Raw genomic sequence first — 17,696 nt, forward strand, 5'->3', positions numbered from 1 at the left:
CTGTCTTAGTCGAGCCGTCTAGTGCGTCCCCAGACTTCGTCTGCGTCCTTCTTGCCCCGGGTTTCGGGCACCTTCACCGAAACAAACAGGGCAAAAAGTGCAGCGAAGCCGGCGAAGAGGAAGTACACCCAGCCAGCTCCTCCGAGCCAATTGTTGAAGGCATTATTGACGATCGGAAAGAACTGAGCAACCAAGAAGGTCGCGACGTAGTTGGATCCCAGGGACCAAGACTGGACGGCGCCAACAGCCTCTTGTCCAACCATTTCGGACGCGAGGATGAAAGGAACCGGACCAAGGCCAACGGCGAAAAATGCTACAAATGACACGACTGACACGGCTGACAGGATCTTGACCCCAAACTGGATAGAAAGAGCAAGAACCAGCGAGCTGATTCCCTGTCCAATGATGGAGATCAGGATGCAGGTCTTTCTTCCGAGCTTGTCCGGCAGCGGAGAGCAAGCCGCAGTCGTAATGAGATTGATGACAGAAATCAAAATCGTCAGTAGCGCGGAGCTGACGGGCAACAAGTCGTTCAGGAGAGATACCGAGTACATGATGACAGAGTTGATGCCACACAGCTGCTGGGCAAACATGATGCCGATAATAGCGGCGATAGCGGGTCGGTGAAGCGGGTCTTTGATCACGTCGAAGAATCCAAGATGGACAGGCGAGGTGTGCTTGGGCAGGCCAGGAGACACTGGCGGCACGTCGTCGCTCTGGGCCAAGAGACCCTCTTGCTCAGCGTTCACTTCCCCATCCCAGCTCTCGACTTCCTCTCTAATGTCGAAGTCCTTGCCACGGATACGCTGCAGAGTACGGCGAGCCTTCGGGACGTCGCCGTTGGCAGCCAGCCACGCCGGGCTCTCAGGAATCAACATGAGGCCGGAAGCCTGTGCCAACGCAATGAAGACGCCGGCAGCCAAGATCCAGCGCCAAGCCTTCCCGTAGCTCAGGAAGAAGCCCAGAGTTTGGACGGCAAGAATGCCCACGTTGATGGAGACCTGAGTCATGGCACCAAACAGACCACGCTCCTTTGGCGGCGCGATTTCACTGATGTACAGCGGAACAATGACGGTAGACGCGCCAGCCGCCATACCCGTGAAGAATCGGCCGATTGCCAGAGCAGCAGCACCTCCAGCGAGGGTTTCGATGATGGCACCGATAATGTATAAAATGGACGTGACTCGCATAGCAGGACGTCGGCCGCGCTTCGAAGACAAGGGGCCGGCACAAAGAGCACCGAGCAGGCCACCGACAGTGAAGATGGAGGAGACAGTCGCGAACACGGCGTCGGACATGGGAATACATTCGGGGAGCCAGGGCTCGGGGTCCGGCGCCTTCGAGTGCACCCATGTGAGCTTCACTCCCTTGGCCGCAATCGACTTCTTTCGACAGGTAAGGACATCTTGAGGGGCGTTGAGCTCGGCCTGGAAGAGAGGCACAGCGGGTCAGCAAGTCACGTTTCGTGGTTAAGCAAAACGACGTTGGAGCGGAATGATGCAATGACATACAAGGTGGAAGCCGAACTGCAGGGGGCCCAAAGTCGAGACAGAAATTAAGACAAGCAAGTATAGGCTGACATCGTGCATGCACTGTCGAAGACCCGAAGGAGCCATGTTGGCGAACGACGCTGGATGCTGCGAGGTTGTGTGTGTCGTCTAAAGTGAGCTCGGGATTGTGTGAAGACGGTGGTTTGTGTTTGGGGCAAGTTGAATCAGTTGAGAACAAGGAACCTGCCTCGTTCGAGAGGGGGGCAATCGGGACGACAAAGCGAAGTTGGGAAAGCTGGGGAAGTCGCCGGTGGTCATGGGGAAGCTGCCCACATGCCACAGCTGCCACAGCTGCCACACGTCGCTGTTACGCATTTCAGCGCCGCTAGCAGCCACAGTCTTTGGCACGCCGCGCTGTTCCAGGATCCGCGAGCGGGCCGGGATCCGGTTCAGTAACTAAGGTACATTTCCTAGCGCCGTTATTCGCTGCACTCTCAGGTACCTGATCATTCATCGCAGAAAGCTACCTATGCCTCCAGGCTGATGAGTCCACATCTTATGAAGCAGTCGATGCCAATGTTGAAATCATGAGGTGGTTTTTGATCGATCTCTTTCCCAATGAACCGATTATACTAATGTATCTTTAAGAAGTAACATTCGGTTTGTCCAGCATGATACATGATCTGGTAAACATAAGCCTCTCGGGAATTAATCTTTTCTTAACCTTCACAATTTGGATTTAGAAACTGTTGGATAAAAGTGTTTAAAATTAATTGTAGTCTCTTCCACGCTCGAAACTTATTGAATCTTACCCAGTGATCTCTTGACAGCGATCTCTAAGCTCTCAACGTCGTTTGGTCCAAGCCCGATCCTCTCATTGTCAGTCTTGTCGTACAAAGTGCCGCCCTCAGCCCAGATGCGTCGCAAGGTAAAGATGGTGGCGTAAGGGATGCCCTCAGCCCACGCCTTCTCCTCAGCTTTCTTCAAGGTCTCCAGCGACGAATAGACGATTTCCCACTTCTCTCCAGTCTGCTTCTCGTACTCGGCCACAATTTCCTTGCCGGTCGCCACGAAGGACTGAACTTTGAGAGCTCGGTTGAAGGATGCCTCGGGGTGACGAAGCGATGCCACCAATGTTGTACCAACGCTTTGAACACTCAAGTCAGTACTGGGGGACACGGGTAAGCGTGTGGAATTGGAAACGTACTCTTTCATGGTGATAAGACCAGTCTTCCCTTCGCCGTCTTCAATCAGGACTGCCTTACGGGCAGCTGTGTCAAACCCGCCAGCCTCTTGCGCAATCGACGGCAAAGTCAAGAACATGTCGACGTAAGGGCCCGTTACCAGGTACGTGTACTTGAGTCTCTGAACACTCTCGCGGATGTACTTGCGCACCTTGAGCTTGGCCTGGTGAGGCTTCTCATTGGGGCTCTTGGGACCGTATTCGATATCTGTTCCGTACTCGGAGGGGAAGAACCATTTGACAGAGTCGGTCTCCTCGGCCAATTTAATGAGATCGATTTGCTTCTCAATCACATTTCTACCCAGCGCAGATATAACGGTATCGGCATCCTTGTAAGCCGCCTTGATTTGCTCCGTGTCGTCGACATCGCCGGCGATGATCTTCAGTCCCTTCTTCTTCCAGCCATCGAGCAAGTCTGCTTTCCTCTCCACTGTGGTCGGCGATGTGAAGATGGTGATTTGGTCAAAAGAGGGGCTGGCATCTAGCAATGCCGCTGTGATGAAAACACCAATCTGGCCAGTCGCGCCGAACACCAAGATCTTGGATGCTTTGAAGGTAGCCATGATGTCGTGTTATGAACGAATACGATTTATTAGTGTAGAAGATATATGGTTGTTGTAAAGGGTCTCCAAGTCTTGGAAGTGAGTGCCTGTGGCCGGATGTTTGGTTCTTATAGCTTCAAGTGTATTACAAAACACAGAGCGATAACGGCTCAATGGTTCACCCCACTGAAACTACTAGACACATGCAAGCTGTGCTTCGACCCCTCGAGTCTGACGCCATCTCAAGGTGCGCTTATGAGATGGAGGGGCATTGGGGGAAGCAATGAGGGGAACGGATGCGAGAGCCGTCAAGCCCCACGCCGTTCATCTCGCTCATTCACACTCCCTCAAAGAGACAACAGGCTGTGAACAAGCCGAATGTAAGCGGTCTTAGGAACCGGGCTTCTCCACCACAAGCAACCATATTGTGTCTCCGACCTCCGGTAGAATGAAACTTTGTCTCTAGTGATCCCGGATTCAACTAGAAGCGAAATGTTCGGATGAGGCACGCCATTGAAGCCCAGCGAGATTCCCGACTCCGACCAGGCCGGGTACGTACTCCTCAAGGCCCCACCATGTTAGGTATCCCTGTCGGCACGGTGTTTTCTGAGAGGACAACGGACCCACACGCGGGAGACGGGCAACCCCACCACCGATCGGTGAAGTTTCCCTAGAAATTTTTTTGAAGTTCAACTTTTTTTTTTTTTGGTTCGACAATCGGGATCGCAGCTACCTCGCGACCCGCCGGGCGAGATTCAACGACGACAACACCCCAACCACGAACCGCCGAGCAACCCTCCAAACCGCAAATATGGCGTCTACCGACTCACCAGCGACCAATGGGCACAAGTCCGACAAGAGGAACAAAAAGGATAAGAAGGAGAAGAAGCGCCTGCGCGAGGAGGGCGACGATGCCGTCGAAGAGCGCAAGCACAAGCGCACAAAGAGCCTCGGTGTAGCCAAGAACGACGCCAACGACGAAGAAGAAGAAGAATCTCCTCAGGCTTCACAGGACCTCTCAATGGACGCCGCCGCGACGAGCAATACCAATGGCGAGCCATCATCCGCAAAGAAGAAGTCCAAGAAGGACAAGCACAGAAAGTCAGTAGGCGAGTCCGCCGAACAAGACGGTTCGGATGCCGAGCGCAAGGAGAAGAAGGACAAAAAGAAGAAGCGCAAGTCAGAACAGAAGGAGTCAGCGCAAGCAGTCGAAGATGCCGCAGAGCCGCCAGCGAGCGAAAACAAGGAAAAGAAGAGCAAGCAAGCAGCGTCCCCCGAAACCGTCGCCGACGCAGATGCCGATGCCATGGACGTCGACTCCCCCGCAAAGACGAAATCAACAGGCCGAGTCCACCAACCCCCCGACGCGCCCTCCAAGCCCCAGTTCCCCTTCTACACCCAGACCGTCTCGCTATACCTCCCTATCTACCCCATAGGCTGGGACACACCCTGCACCGCCGCCGCGACGCAGCACCTCGAGCCCCTCGTGAACCGCTACGTCCCGGAGCTCAAGGGCGTCCTCCTCGCCTTCCGCAACGTCGCCGTCTCGGAGCAGCCCGGCCGCCGCTACGCCGCCAAGAGCGACTCGGAGCACTGCGACCTTACCTCCGTCGACGAGTACGCCGTCGGCTTCGGCTACGTGACCGTCGACGTCGACCTCTTTGTCCCTCGCCGCGGCGCCTGGATGGAAGGCAGCATCAACCTTGAGAACGAGGGCCACGTCGGCGTCGTCTGCTGGGGCAAGTTCAACGCCAGCATCGAGTCCAGCCGTCTCCCCCCCGAATGGCGCTGGGTGCACGCCGGCTCAGCCGAGGCCGCCTCCTACGTGGCCGACCCCTTTGACGTCGAGAACACCGAGGCCGCCGCCGAGGACGAGCATGGTGCCGTGCGCCAGATCCACACTACGGGCTTCTGGGTCGACGGCGCCGGGGACAAGGTCAAGGGCCGCGTGCGCTTCCGCATCAAGGCGTTTGACGTCGGCGTCAGCGGCGACCACGGGTACCTCAGCCTGGAGGGCACGATGCTCGACGCCGCGGGCGAGAAGGCGGCGATCCAGCGCGACGCAGAGCAGGAGCGCAGACGCAGAGCCGGTAAGAGCGGCGGCATCCTCTCCAAGGAACGGCGTGCCATGCCCGAGTTCAGCGTCACCAAGTTTGGCGAGGTCGAGGATGAGGAGGACAAGGCGTTGAGGAACGATGTGTGGAAGACGACGGAGCCCGTGACGGATAATGAGGCGGGCGCAGATGGTGAAAAGGAGGCGTTTACGGGCATTTCGACGGAGGAGGCATAAGAAGGGAGGGCTTTGTAATAGATAAGCTTTGCTCTCTGTGTCTTATGATTCCCCGTGGGTCGACTTTTCGGGCGTTTTGAGGGTCAGGGAAAATTTGACAATGATACAATACTTTGCATATACTTCAGGACCGCGAGCTACTCGCTCTGACAGACGGTTGGCTATGAACGAGCACAAGTAGTGCAGTGAAAATGAGCTGCGAGGCAATAGGATTCAATTGGGATGCTAGCCGTTGGCCTAACAGACTTGCAGAAAACTTGGCCCAGAACTACACGCCCCAGCGACATGTCGCCATACCTTGTCCTTTCCACAGTCATTAATATGCCTGGCTTCAAGCGTTAAAGCTTGGCCCGTAATCGAAATCCCTTCCCAAGTAACCCCAGGAGTCATTTCCAAGTCATTCCCAGCCACTGGAGGAAGGAGAAGAGAGACCCCTTGGGAACGTATCCGGCATATCGCGCCTGCCACGAGGAGGCAAAGGTGTCTAGATTGAAATTGGTAAGAATTTGATCGATGAAAACGAAACGAGAGCATGAGATTACAAGACTTACCGGCAATAGGTCCAAGTTCGCCAAAGCCAAGGGCCTCAATAACCCAAGGGGCAACGATAACCAACACGCCAATGGCGATGATGGTAACAAAGACGGGATGCTCCTTGGCAAACTCGAGCATTATCCTGCCCGCTTTGATCGCTAGGCCCAAGGCTTCTTTCAAGAGCTCAGTAACGGTATCGCGCAGACGCACAAAGACTTTGACGCTGCGGCGGATGTAGTTGGTGATCTTCTTGGTCTGGGATTCGGCCTTCATGAGATCTACGTGGCGGTGGTCGAGGTTTCTGTCTCCTTTCTCCGCAAGGCGAAACATGTCGCCGAATTTGGGAGCTGAAATTGTATCTCTTCCTAGTTCTATCTTGATTGTTGTCATTGCAAGAATGATCGTCGGACTGCGTGTAGGTTTGGGTTATCAAGAACGATTTACAACTATCTCGGTTGCTTCTCCTTGACATGTTTGGAACATATTGAAGGGGCAATTCATGATTTATTATATCTCTCTCCAGCAAGCAAGCGAGAATTATCTTCGAACGTTTACTCAGAGTTCAATCTCTGGCAGTTGATGGTAGGCCTCCAGCAGGCCTCCGAAGCATATCCTCTACACCTCTGGCCATCAGAGCCTAAGGAACTCTAAGTCCGGACTCTCATGTTTGAACTTGAAGCTTGAACTGGAGGCAATATTGAGCCATTAACATGTCTTCCCTATCTTGATCTTACTTTCGTTCAATCACATTTTCACATTCGACCGCCCAGCAGGTAGGGCTGATATCTTTGATCCTCCTTGCTATGCTCCCATTCCTTTACAAGCACAGCCCAAAAAACCCCAACACCACTAACACAAAATGAGGTCAGTGGGCTGGTCCATCCGGTCACCACCCAGTTAACAAAATGGTTATATCCGTGCCAAGTATACGCCAGCGAACAGTTGTGAGTCCATCTAACCTAGTCAACAGTTTGTATTGGCAAAAACAAAAGAATTGGGCCCTAACCAGGATTCGAACCTGGGACCTCTCCCAAACGTGCCGAGAAGACCCTAAGGGAGAATCATACCGCTAGACCATCAGGGCTGATACGATTATTGGTTGTTGAAAAATACCGCTCGGTTAACCAATTATGAAGCTACGGATGCGCGCGATCATAGGCTGTGCCGCTGCGCGCGAAAAAAGTGCCATTCCAGATCCCGAAGTTGAAAAGTCGCAGCCATTTGACGCTCCTCACAACAAATGCAAGTGCACGCTCACGCACATATGACGAGATGGCAGTTTTCCTAAACAATGCCTCGTCCGTATAGGATACCTCGCAATTCTTTGAGATTGGCTGGCCTTTCTCCCGCGAATTATCTCATTCTTCAGTTCTTAAAACCTCGATCTTTTCGATAGGTTCGAGAATCGACTCCCGGACAGACTGCCAGTGCCTTATACCTATCACCTTCGTCAATGGCCGTTGCACAGCCAAGCTGGCCAAGCTAGACCCGCCGCAATGGTAATCTCCTCTTGGCTCAGGGTCCCCCTTGATAAGTTCACGTCGCTTACCGCAGCTGCGAACGTCGGGATTCGAATCCTTCAGGCTACGCGAAGCCGAGGGTCTCACCTGCACAACCACCATGCCTCATACAGCGCTCGTATCTCCAACTTCTTCATCTTACGATATCAACGTTTGGCGAGTGTATTGTGCTTGATGAAGGACTTTGAATCATGCGAGCTCTGCGTCGTCTTGGGCTAAGCCATGCCAACCGTTGCCGACTTGCAAAGAGCCATCCTTCCGTGCCATCTTGTTGCTCAGAACAACAACTTCGAGCTGTTCGTTCTCCCAACCCGTATCTTGAATGACCCTGGTATCCTAAGTTAAGCCTTTAAAGTGTGGGGTTTAAATTTTTACTAGCGTGAAGACTGCAATCGACGGACATGATCTCCGTGGCATGTTTCGACATGGTTACTGCGGATAGGCAGCTCCCGCTAACCCGCCTCTGCCACCTGTGGTGGCTAGTGACACTATTTGCTCGCCCACCATATTGTACCAATGGATATCAGAACAACGACTGCAAGCGCAGACTTCTCAACGCCAAAGGACTGCCGTCAACGGCACAAATCCCCGCCGACACCCCTTACGTTATGTAGTTTTAGCCAGGTTCGTTGAATGTAACGGTAGAACCGCTGCTTAGGCTGAACGAATTCTCGCTGCCTACCCGAATAGCCACCTTGCGCCATGTAACAAGAAACCCTAACCATCATCGCCAATTCCAGCATGTAAATCATTGAGTCTGAGTCAAGTCCTTCAAGACCTTCCGGCCTCTCAGCACGTCCTTCTCATGGTACGGCTCCCTCGCCGTCTCCGCAATACCCTCCACAACCCACTGATTAACAGCAGGATGCTCCAACAGCGTCTCCACATACTTCATCGCAGGCTCCGAAACCTTCAACCCAAAAGTCTGGATCCTCGTCGCAACAGGCGCAAAGAAGGCGTCCGCGGCGCTGAATCCCGCACCCGCGAGGTACGGCCCGCCAAAGCGCGTCAAACCCTCGACCCAGAGTTCCTCGAGCCGGTCAAGGTCGCGCTGCAACGCCGCGTCGGGCGGCCCGCCGAGGTCGATGCGCAGCGCCACGTTCATGGAGCACTGGTCGCGGATGGCCTCGAAGCCGGTGTGCATCTCAGCGGCGGCGCTACGGGCGAAGGCGCGGGCGACTTTGTCTTGCGGCCAGGCGGCCGGGTGGTCTTCGGCGATGTATTCCACAATGGCGAGGGAGTCCCAGACGGTGGTGTCGCCGTCCTGGAGGGTGGGGACTTTGCCTGAGGGAGAGAAGCTCAGGAACGCGGGTTGGCGAAGACCGGCGACGAAAGTCTGAAGGCGCTCTTCGAAGGGGACGTTGAGGGCTTTGAGGAGGACCCAGGGTCTCATGGACCAGCTGGAGTAGCGCTTGTTGGCGACGTAGAGGACGTAACCCATTGTGAGTGTCTAGGCGGGGGTGGGGGGCTTGGGAGGATCTTGCGGAAAACCGGAGTAAACAGTAATCGTTTGATGAAGGGTGGTCACCAGCCGGGGGCGGATAAGTATGGTTGAACCCCTAGATGTGGTTTATATAAGTTGAGATTATCGACTTGATTTGACTCATGCAACAGTGCTGGTTTCTAGATATCTTGTCACGCCTTTCGATCGAAGCTCGTGACGGTGGGGGTCGCCAAGCAGGGACAGATGATGAACACTAGTCCTATCGCCCACAGCTTTAAACTCGGTTGATCCAATACTTTCTTAATCAAGCTGCAAGCTCCGCCAAGTTATGACGAATTGAGCTGGTATCACGACTGGTCACGCCGAAGAGGCAGGTTAAGACCGGCAAAATGTGGAGGCCAAGTCAATGTGTGGGACGGATGTCAGTGGAAGGGCGTTGCGATTTGGAGGGTTTCAGTGCCAATAAGCTTTAGCTTGATTAACTAAACGCGGAGAGCCGCCCTAAGGCGTATAAGCTCTGCCACTTGGCACTGAACTAACGTAACAGGGCAGACCTGTTAGGGACTCCACATGGTTGTCCAACGATGATTAGTGGCCGTTCTCAGTCACCAAGTGTATATCGAGCATGCCCAGAAATTGGCTCAGGCAAGTGGTTTAGACCCCTTACTGTGCCGCATGAGAAATGAATTAGATGTTTATTAGCTGCCTTATAGGAACTCGAGAGAAGTGGCAAACGTTGGCTGGCGTATCTCGAATACCTAAGGTACTGTGCTTGTGTGATATTCATTGACAATGAGTTGAGCTCCAAGTTGGCATCCTATGTCTATCACCTTGCGTATCACATGCAGACAAATTATCAGAAAATTAAAACTTTAGTGATTTGACTCTGATATAGGCTTGATCGGCTTTTATGGTTCGAGGTCTATGTTGGTACGAGAAAGTGGAAACCTCATGCCAAGCTGGGGCTTGTGTCTAACAGGCTGAGCCCAACTTTTCTAATTTTTCATGATTGTCCCAATAATGCGCATAGTTATACCTGAAACTCAGCAGCTGACCCAAAAGCCACTGTCTTCAGCTTTATAAAGAACAAGCAAAGTCGAAAGACAGAGAGCTGCCGCGATAGTTGGAGCAACCATCGCCCAAGCGGAACGGCTGACCGTCCACCAGCACAGGCGTGCATGTCTGAACAGTAGTCTGGGACGTCGCGTCCACAATAGCAGTGACCTGCGTCGCCAGTCCTTCGCTGTTGTCGTCGCTGCAAGCCAGTTCGAGGTTGCGGTACGTGACGCCCGTCTCATCGCTCGTGATGTTGAATGGGTTGCCGCAAATGGGTCCCGACGTGTAAGTGCTCGCGGTGCGGACGGCGGTCCACGTAGCAGTACCCTTGATGGCGCCCGCCTTGACGCAAACGTCGTCGAGCTCTTGGATCGTGGTCGGTGTGTAGGGCGACCAGGCGACGAACATGTTGGTATGAGGGAAGGAGAAGTGACCCAGGTTGATTTGGGGGAGGCTGCAGTTTCCTGCTGACACGAGGGCCAAGGAGGAGGCGGCGATGATGGTAGAGCACTTCATTGTGATGTTTAGCGAAAGTACAGCTTCGGAACTAGAAACCGTTGAATCTTGTGAGGAACGAATGCGGAATTGTAGGGCTGAATGAGGCTTATAGACTGCTTCTGGGACTTACTTAGGGGCGACTTAGCTGAGTTCTTAAATCCCCAGTTGAAGGGATGATCTTCACTCGCTAGGGCTGCGTCATAGGAGGGTGAACTTTCAGCCCTGAATTGAATACGAGCAGCACAATATCCACCTGACTCTGGTCAAGCCACTTTTAGCGTCGCTTCTGCCTGACGCTTACTGAGAAGAGCTTGGCCCAAATAATCCTCACAGGGAGTTCCGCATATACGGGAGTGCTGGTGCTATTCAAGAACATGAGTGGTTCGCAGACCTGTTTAATTCTCAACGCTATAACTTAGTCTGTGGGAAGGATTCAGCCGCTTAAAATGCCCGACTTCGAGCCGATCCGGGCTTCAAAAAACTCCGCAAAGGCGAGCGCGAAGTTCCTGACCATGCGACACCCCTGAATTGAAGACTGGTTAATCAAGTATTCTCTCAATCCTCTCAATGTGGTCAATCTCCTGAACTCATTATCGACCATGTTGCGGGGACCCTGCTTATTCAATGATAGTTCAAACAGTCGGGTTTGATGAGTAACACAAGCTTCAGAAATAATAATGTTGTCTTGAGATTCTTTCCAGAAACAAAGACAGACCTACCATTATAACCATGATTCCGGATGATAGTCACAATTTCAAGGAGGAGATGTTGGTCTCATCGTCCTCAAAACTGTAACACCCTTGGCCCCGATGGAGGAGGCTTACGCTCATACTAAACTGGGATATGATATGTCTTAAGCGGAGTCAGGTGTTCAAGACAGAAGTGAGACTTTAGACGACATCAGTCGGCTAATGAGTCGACAACTATGATTTGAGGAAACAAACATTCCCACAAAGGTCGGATCATGCATGCCGTGACCGGTGTCTAAGTGAGCAAAGGCCCGCCATTCAAGCTAGCTTGACGTCCCGCCAGCCACGTTCGGGGAACGAGTAGAAAAAGGTCTTCGGGAATTAGGGTAGTTGATGCTGAGGCTTAGGAATACATTGATAGGACAGGCAGAGTATTTACAGCTTAGCTTGTCCAAACGACGACGGAGTTCGGGAATCAGAAACGAAACTGGATTCAGTAAACAAAATGTTTTGGTAAACGAAAAGACCTTTCAAGCCATACGAGGCGGATATCCGGAAGGTTGTCGGTAGGTTACGACTATGTCCTAAGCTTGCTTGACTCGGAGATAGGATGTGGCTCAGCCGAGTTGCGTGGGCATACAAATTCTTAGCACGGATATGTAATACCATCCGGCCATGAACCTGAGTCCGCACTGAAGCTGCATGGGCTTGATCCTTCGCTATAATGCTGCTCGTGCCGAAATGACTTGGGCACGAAGCAGGGGCTTTATGGTCTTTCGTGAGGTTGCATACCTGGGACTAGAAGTTCTGGGGAAACCTCCATCATGGACGTTGGCAGGGCAAAGTGAAGGGATAAGCACGGCTTGGATATACGGATATACGAGAGCCCTTTTGGGAAGAGGGAGAGAAAAGCATTAATGGCGCGTGATGAACACAGAGTCATGAGCATGAACTGTTGGTGTTGAAGAAACCCGACGAACTCGGGGAATGCTGAGTTGAAACTCATTCAGCCTCCATCGAAAGCCGTTGAAATAGTGGTGCGGTGGCAAGGATATATGTGAACTCTGTAAACTCAATCTTGCGGAACGGGAACCATCGAGCAGATCAATAGATTGGATGACGTTTACATAATACGATTCAGTATTCATGATTGGGCAACTCCATAACGCGGTGAATGTTTTGCGAGGTCCACGCGACTCGCCCTCACTCACGCAGAGTTCTGTCAGGGGAAGCTAAGTTCGCACTTAAACTAGCCACGATCTGCCTACTTTGAATAAAGCGAATAGATTGCTAAGATACCACAGCAATGTATCCAGATACAGACTCAGGCGAAGAAACACCAGTCATTTATACGGCGATTGCAGGCGCAGCTGCCGCGGCGGCAATCAAGGTGACTGGCATACTCAAGGGGCAGATGATGGATGCATCGTCCGACGAGTACTTCACTGAGGAGGATTCGTCCTCCGACGATGCGCAAGAAGAAGACAGCGACACCAAATACGACAAGGACGGGAACCGTCGCGTACCACTTCTGAGCGACTGGCCAGCACTACCATCGCCCGCCGCATCTCGACGCATGGCGATTGAGCGAGGCGTCCAAAAGTTCCACCGCAGCCAAGCCGAATTGCAGAAGTCCATCGCTGGTGTGAAGAGAACACAGGCCATGACAGCTGCTTCTGCTGCCGCCGACGGTGAACACACGACAAAGAGGGCGAAGACAATAGCCTCAATGGGCCCGGCGCTGGACGCCGTCGCAATCCATCCGGTCCGGCTTACACCGCGGCGGACCAAGTCGAAGCAGCGGCAAGAGTTGATGGAGGTGACATGTGACCGGGTCACCCGCATCCTCGATCAGTGCACGGGCATAATGAAGAGCATAGAAAAGGAAATGCGCGACCCTATTCAGCTGGCCATGACCGACGTGAGGGACAATTTTGGGCCCGAACTGGTACCCTTTGGACTAAAGACCATTGCAACGGAATTCAGCGAGACGAGAATGGACGAAGTGTGCATGAGATTCTCCCTGCCGAAGAAACGGGCATACCTGAAAAGCCAAGGGCTCTTGATCCCTCCTCGAGACTTCATCATGAAGAAGGCTGTAGCCGACGTATGGTTCAATTTTGAGGATAGACTTGTGCCTGATGGGCTGGAGATCGCTTGCCGAAGTTTGATGGAGCCAGGCATGGCCGAGATGTACCTAGTCTATCCGCTGGCGGCCAAGCGAGCATACCTGGAGAGAGAAGGGGTCTTGACAGGCTCCCGTACGGTCCAGAAACCTTTGGATCAATATGTTATGCCCTCGGGCGGAGAGGACAAGGGCCGTGTGCGTGAGTGGCTTGCATCTTTGGACGATACAAGCCAAAGTGCTAAACGTCAAAGGACGGTATGAATAATACGAGTTAATGATATTAAGAAACGAGCGTATGCAGTGGTTATCTGGCGGTGAACTGTGTGAGATGAGACTGAAGTCTATGATAAAAGCTAAGATAAATCTCAGTAGAGATGGGATTCAATAAGAATCAAGATGAATAACAGGGGAAAAGCCGACAAAAACTTGGGTGCGAAGAAACATTCATGTTGAGTTGTTTGATGAGATGAAATGCAGAGTATTACATAATGCACTATTTTTTTGGACTGCAAGGGAATTGATGTCACTGGCGCGGAACTTTGTACCGAAGCTCTGGGACGTCCCAAACTTTTTTCGACCACCTCCAAAAAGTCACCCAATCCCCCCCAATTGCTCTCTCACCAGTCCACCTCGCTGTCCGAGTATGCTCGCAGCACCATGGGTGTGTCGTCGCTGCCTGGGAGGGCTTCTGAAGCCCAGAGCGACCCAATTCATCCGCCATGCTAGCTCCGGTAAGCTCTCAATCCACGTCGACTCTGAACCTCTACGATCCCCTAGCTAATACGTCGTCAAACCCCAGACGCAACAGCAACCCTCCCACCAGCCCTCCTCCAACGAGCCCGCAACATCGCAAAAGAACACGACGCCCTCGCCGCGGCCCTCGAAGCAGACTACGACTCCAAAACGGCCCGCCGCGTAGGCGAGCTCTCGAGCGTCGTAACCGCCCTCCGAGAATGGGAAAAGGCACAATCCTCCATCGCCGAGCTCGACGGCCTTCTCTTTTCCAAGGATAAAGAGCTCCGCGAAATGGCCGCCGAGGAACTCCAAGCTACAAACGGCCAGCTCAGCTCCCTCTCGCGCAAGCTCTCCGCCTCGCTCACGCCCAAGGACCCCTACGCGCACATGCCCTGCCTCCTAGAGCTCCGCCCCGGTCCCGGCGGTCTTGAGGGCCGCTTCTTCGCCGACACGCTGTTCAAGATGTACAAGGGCTACTGCGCAAGAAAGGGCTTGCGTGCAAACGTTATAAAGTACGACATGGCTGACGCGGCGGGCGACTCCTCCTCTGCGGCGGGCGAGAGCCCCCTCCAGGAAGCCGTCATCGAGGTCCAGGACCCGGGCGCGTACGACCTCTTCCGCGGGGAGGCGGGCATGCACCGCGTCCAGCGGATCCCGGCGACGGAAAGCAAGGGCCGCGTGCACACGAGCGCCGTGGCGGTCTGGGTCCTCCCTTCGTTTCAGGGCGACAACGGCGGCGACATGGAAGACATCAACAACCCGGAGAGCGACTTCTTCATCGACCCGTCCGAGGTCAAGATCGAGACGATGCGGGCGCGCGGCGCGGGCGGGCAACACGTCAACAAGACCGAGTCCGCGATCCGCATGACGCATATCCCCACGGGCACCGTCGTCAGCATGCAGGACTCGCGGTCGCAGTCGCGGAACCGGGACGACGCGTGGAAGCTGATCCGGTCGCGGGTGGCTCTGCAGCGGCGCGAGGCGCGCGAGGAGGCCGCCGCCCAACTGAGGAACTCTGTGCTGTCCAAGCACAAGATTACGCGCGGGGACAAGATCCGGACGTACAACTATAACCAGGACCGCGTGACGGACCACCGGGCGGGGATCGATGTGCATAATCTGCCCGATGTGATTGCGGGGGGCGAGTCGCTGGATAAGATTGTGGACGAGGTCAGGGATTGGCTTGTGTCTGGGGATATCGAGGCCATGATGGCTGACGAGGAGGCTGCCAACGCTGAAGCGAAGAAGGCGCAAAAGTGAACGCTGGACACGACTCTTTGTATAGAAGTGTACTATACTGTAAACTTGTAGAGTAAAGAAGACATGATCAAGGCAAGGTCGATGTTGGTCAGATGATTGACTTGCTGAGCCTGAATAAACGGTGATACCCATCAAAGTGAATACAAAACAGAATACGCAGACAAATGGTCACAAAAAAACAAGCTATCCATGGCATTATGTAGGACCGTGAGCCAACATACAACTCTGCAGCTGAGAAAAACTTGCACAGATCGGGTTGGCCCAGCTTATAAATATTTCAAAGTTTTTACATGTTATTTTTGACTACGTAAGTGCCAAATCCAAGAGAGGGGATGTCATACAGGGACGGCATGACAGGAGTCCAAGAATTTTCCGTATCCGTCGCAGTCCATTCCATATTTGCCGTGTCCTCCCGACCGCCATAAAAAACCGCCATAAAAAAAAGCCATAAAGACGCCACGCTATGGTCATAGAATAATGTACAACAAGTGGTGTGATAGGGGTACAGCAGCCTCCGAACGTGACCCGCGGACCGGGCAATGTCGTCAATGACCCTTGGTGAATGGTATACATGGGTGTTCTCTCCCCTCCAGCCCAGGTCACGTTCCGAGATGCGCATTCGTCGAGCCGGGCACGGCCATCAGGCCAACTGGCGTTCCCGTCTCATCATCTCCAGCACGCCCACGACGCCATTCTTTCTAAGTCTCTCCAGGACGACGCGCATGCCCTCACGGCTCTTGCCCATCTGATCCTGTGTCTTGCTCGAAGCGATGCTCTCAATACTGCGTTGAACGCCGCGCGCCCCGAGTCCGCTCATCCAGCCCGGCATCCAGCGACCCTCCTTTTGCTCCGGCTGCTCGACGGCAGATTGCATCTGGTCCTTCTTGCCGCCGCGAAGCCTTTCGCCGAGACGCGACTTGTAGACATATGTGGTTGTGACGTCGGTGTTCGCGTCAGCCGCATCGGTGGGAAGGCGGAAGTCCTGCTTCTCCACAACGGAGAGCACATTCATGAAGCTGAGGTTCTTGCTCTCGGTACGCATCCAACCCTCGCGCATGTCAATGACTGAGTTCTCAAGAACATAGCTCACTTTCTCGCTGGAGCCGCCGCCGGTGATGGATGTAGGGAGAAGCTTGAAGACGGGCGCAGGCATGCGAGACTTCTTGAGGTGGATGCGGGTGGTGTGCAGCCGGCCCGTCACCGGGTCGAGGCGACTGTCGATGGTGTCGGTGCTGAGGACATGGGTGGAGAACGGGTTGAGTTTGGGCGAAGAGTAGCGGAGGAAGTAGGCGAGTGTCACGGTCGGGAAGGGGTGGGAGTAGGTGTGGTTCGTAGTGTGAGAGAGGACCATGTTGACGAGAAGCGTATTCGGGTCGATGTGTTCTTGAAGAAATTCAATCGTCGTGGGTCGAGTATTTGTTGTGGAAGGCGCTCACGTTCGTCGGAATGCAAGAGGCGTTGACATTGAGAGCCTCGAGATGGCAATCCAATGCACGTATCGATTGTTGATTCGAGGGATGAGGAAAAGAAGAATTTGAAGTTCGTCCGGAAGCTCGGCCACCAAGTCGTCGGTTTTTGTCAGGGTCGGGATTTGATCTGCGCCCAGTCTTCGCCGCAGTCGTAAATGGTATGAAGGGCGAAGGAATGCGAGAAATGAATAAAGGGAGGTGGCCGCAGCTAAAGAGGGGGTTAGATGGTGACGAGGAGGACGAAGAGGAGGAGATGAGGAGGGGAGGGGAGAGGAGAGGGCGGATGTAAGGTAGGTAATGATGTAGTGCTCGTGCGTATATCGTTCGATAGGTCGATGATTTTGGGGAAGAAGCTTCCCGTCCGGTGCGACTTTCTTTTTGGTCTGGGTCCAGTGCCTCCTTCCCCCGACTATGCCGCACCGTCCACACCGGGTCCTTCCAGCCACTGAGAGGAGGCGCCAATTGGCTTTGTCTGCAGGTATTGCGGCTAATGATTGGCTGAGAGATGCCTTTGCGCCCGCTTTTCGTCAGACGAGCTTGGGTCGTCCGAGTGGCAAAATCACATGATGTGGAGTACACCGAGCTCACCGAGAGCTTGCCTTTCCTTACCTGCTTACCAAGGTGCGAGCTGTCAGTCGTTGGTTTAAGCCTCACCTTGGCCCCACCTCGGAACTCAACCTCAGTTCAAAGATGGAAGCTCGCTGCTCGGATTTTGACTTTACGTCTGAAACTCCCCACGTGTATGCCGTATGGTAGCTTGTGGAGAAACGTTTGATGATGGAGATGGTCCAATGTTCT

At 53.6% G+C, this 17,696-nt stretch overlaps 8 protein-coding genes across 8 annotated transcripts; 2 read left to right on the forward strand and 6 right to left on the reverse strand.

Annotated features, from left to right (window-relative positions):
* Positions 1–5: 5 nt before the first annotated feature.
* Positions 6–1,616, reverse strand: CABS01_12016 (uncharacterized protein; the record flags this gene model as incomplete). The annotated part of the gene is made up of 2 exons (XM_060545370.1): positions 6–1,427; positions 1,512–1,616. 2 exons carry the CDS (start codon positions 1,614–1,616, stop codon positions 6–8), a joined length of 1,527 nt encoding a protein of 508 aa, XP_060396886.1.
* Positions 1,617–2,288: 672 nt separating this feature from the next.
* Positions 2,289–3,296, reverse strand: CABS01_12017 (NmrA-like family protein; the record flags this gene model as incomplete). The annotated part of the gene is made up of 2 exons (XM_060545371.1): positions 2,289–2,637; positions 2,698–3,296. 2 exons carry the CDS (start codon positions 3,294–3,296, stop codon positions 2,289–2,291), a joined length of 948 nt encoding a protein of 315 aa, XP_060396887.1.
* Positions 3,297–4,086: 790 nt separating this feature from the next.
* On the forward strand, positions 4,087–5,565 carry CABS01_12018 (RNA polymerase Rpb7-like domain-containing protein; the record flags this gene model as incomplete). Its single annotated transcript, XM_060545372.1, has 1 exon — positions 4,087–5,565. The coding sequence occupies one exon, from the start codon at positions 4,087–4,089 to the stop codon at positions 5,563–5,565; it is 1,479 nt and encodes a 492-aa protein (XP_060396888.1).
* Positions 5,566–5,951: 386 nt separating this feature from the next.
* On the reverse strand, positions 5,952–6,489 carry CABS01_12019 (uncharacterized protein; the record flags this gene model as incomplete). Its single annotated transcript, XM_060545373.1, has 2 exons — positions 5,952–6,049; positions 6,117–6,489. 2 exons carry the CDS (start codon positions 6,487–6,489, stop codon positions 5,952–5,954), a joined length of 471 nt encoding a protein of 156 aa, XP_060396889.1.
* A 1,878-nt stretch (positions 6,490–8,367) lies between these two features.
* Positions 8,368–9,060, reverse strand: CABS01_12020 (glutathione S-transferase domain-containing protein; the record flags this gene model as incomplete). Its single annotated transcript, XM_060545374.1, has 1 exon — positions 8,368–9,060. The coding sequence occupies one exon, from the start codon at positions 9,058–9,060 to the stop codon at positions 8,368–8,370; it is 693 nt and encodes a 230-aa protein (XP_060396890.1).
* A 1,080-nt stretch (positions 9,061–10,140) lies between these two features.
* On the reverse strand, positions 10,141–10,635 carry CABS01_12021 (uncharacterized protein; the record flags this gene model as incomplete). The annotated part of the gene is made up of 1 exon (XM_060545375.1): positions 10,141–10,635. The coding sequence occupies one exon, from the start codon at positions 10,633–10,635 to the stop codon at positions 10,141–10,143; it is 495 nt and encodes a 164-aa protein (XP_060396891.1).
* Positions 10,636–12,612: 1,977 nt separating this feature from the next.
* Positions 12,613–15,429, forward strand: CABS01_12022 (RF-1 domain-containing protein; the record flags this gene model as incomplete). The annotated part of the gene is made up of 2 exons (XM_060545376.1): positions 12,613–13,633; positions 14,234–15,429. 2 exons carry the CDS (start codon positions 12,613–12,615, stop codon positions 15,427–15,429), a joined length of 2,217 nt encoding a protein of 738 aa, XP_060396892.1.
* Positions 15,430–16,069: 640 nt separating this feature from the next.
* On the reverse strand, positions 16,070–16,780 carry CABS01_12023 (PRELI-like family protein; the record flags this gene model as incomplete). Its single annotated transcript, XM_060545377.1, has 1 exon — positions 16,070–16,780. One exon carries the CDS (start codon positions 16,778–16,780, stop codon positions 16,070–16,072), a length of 711 nt encoding a protein of 236 aa, XP_060396893.1.
* Positions 16,781–17,696: the final 916 nt, after the last annotated feature.

The sequence above is a fragment of the Colletotrichum abscissum genome, assembly GCF_030869225.1.
Source record: "Colletotrichum abscissum strain IMI 504890 chromosome Unknown Scaffold_35.1, whole genome shotgun sequence".
NCBI lineage: Eukaryota > Fungi > Ascomycota > Sordariomycetes > Glomerellales > Glomerellaceae > Colletotrichum > Colletotrichum abscissum.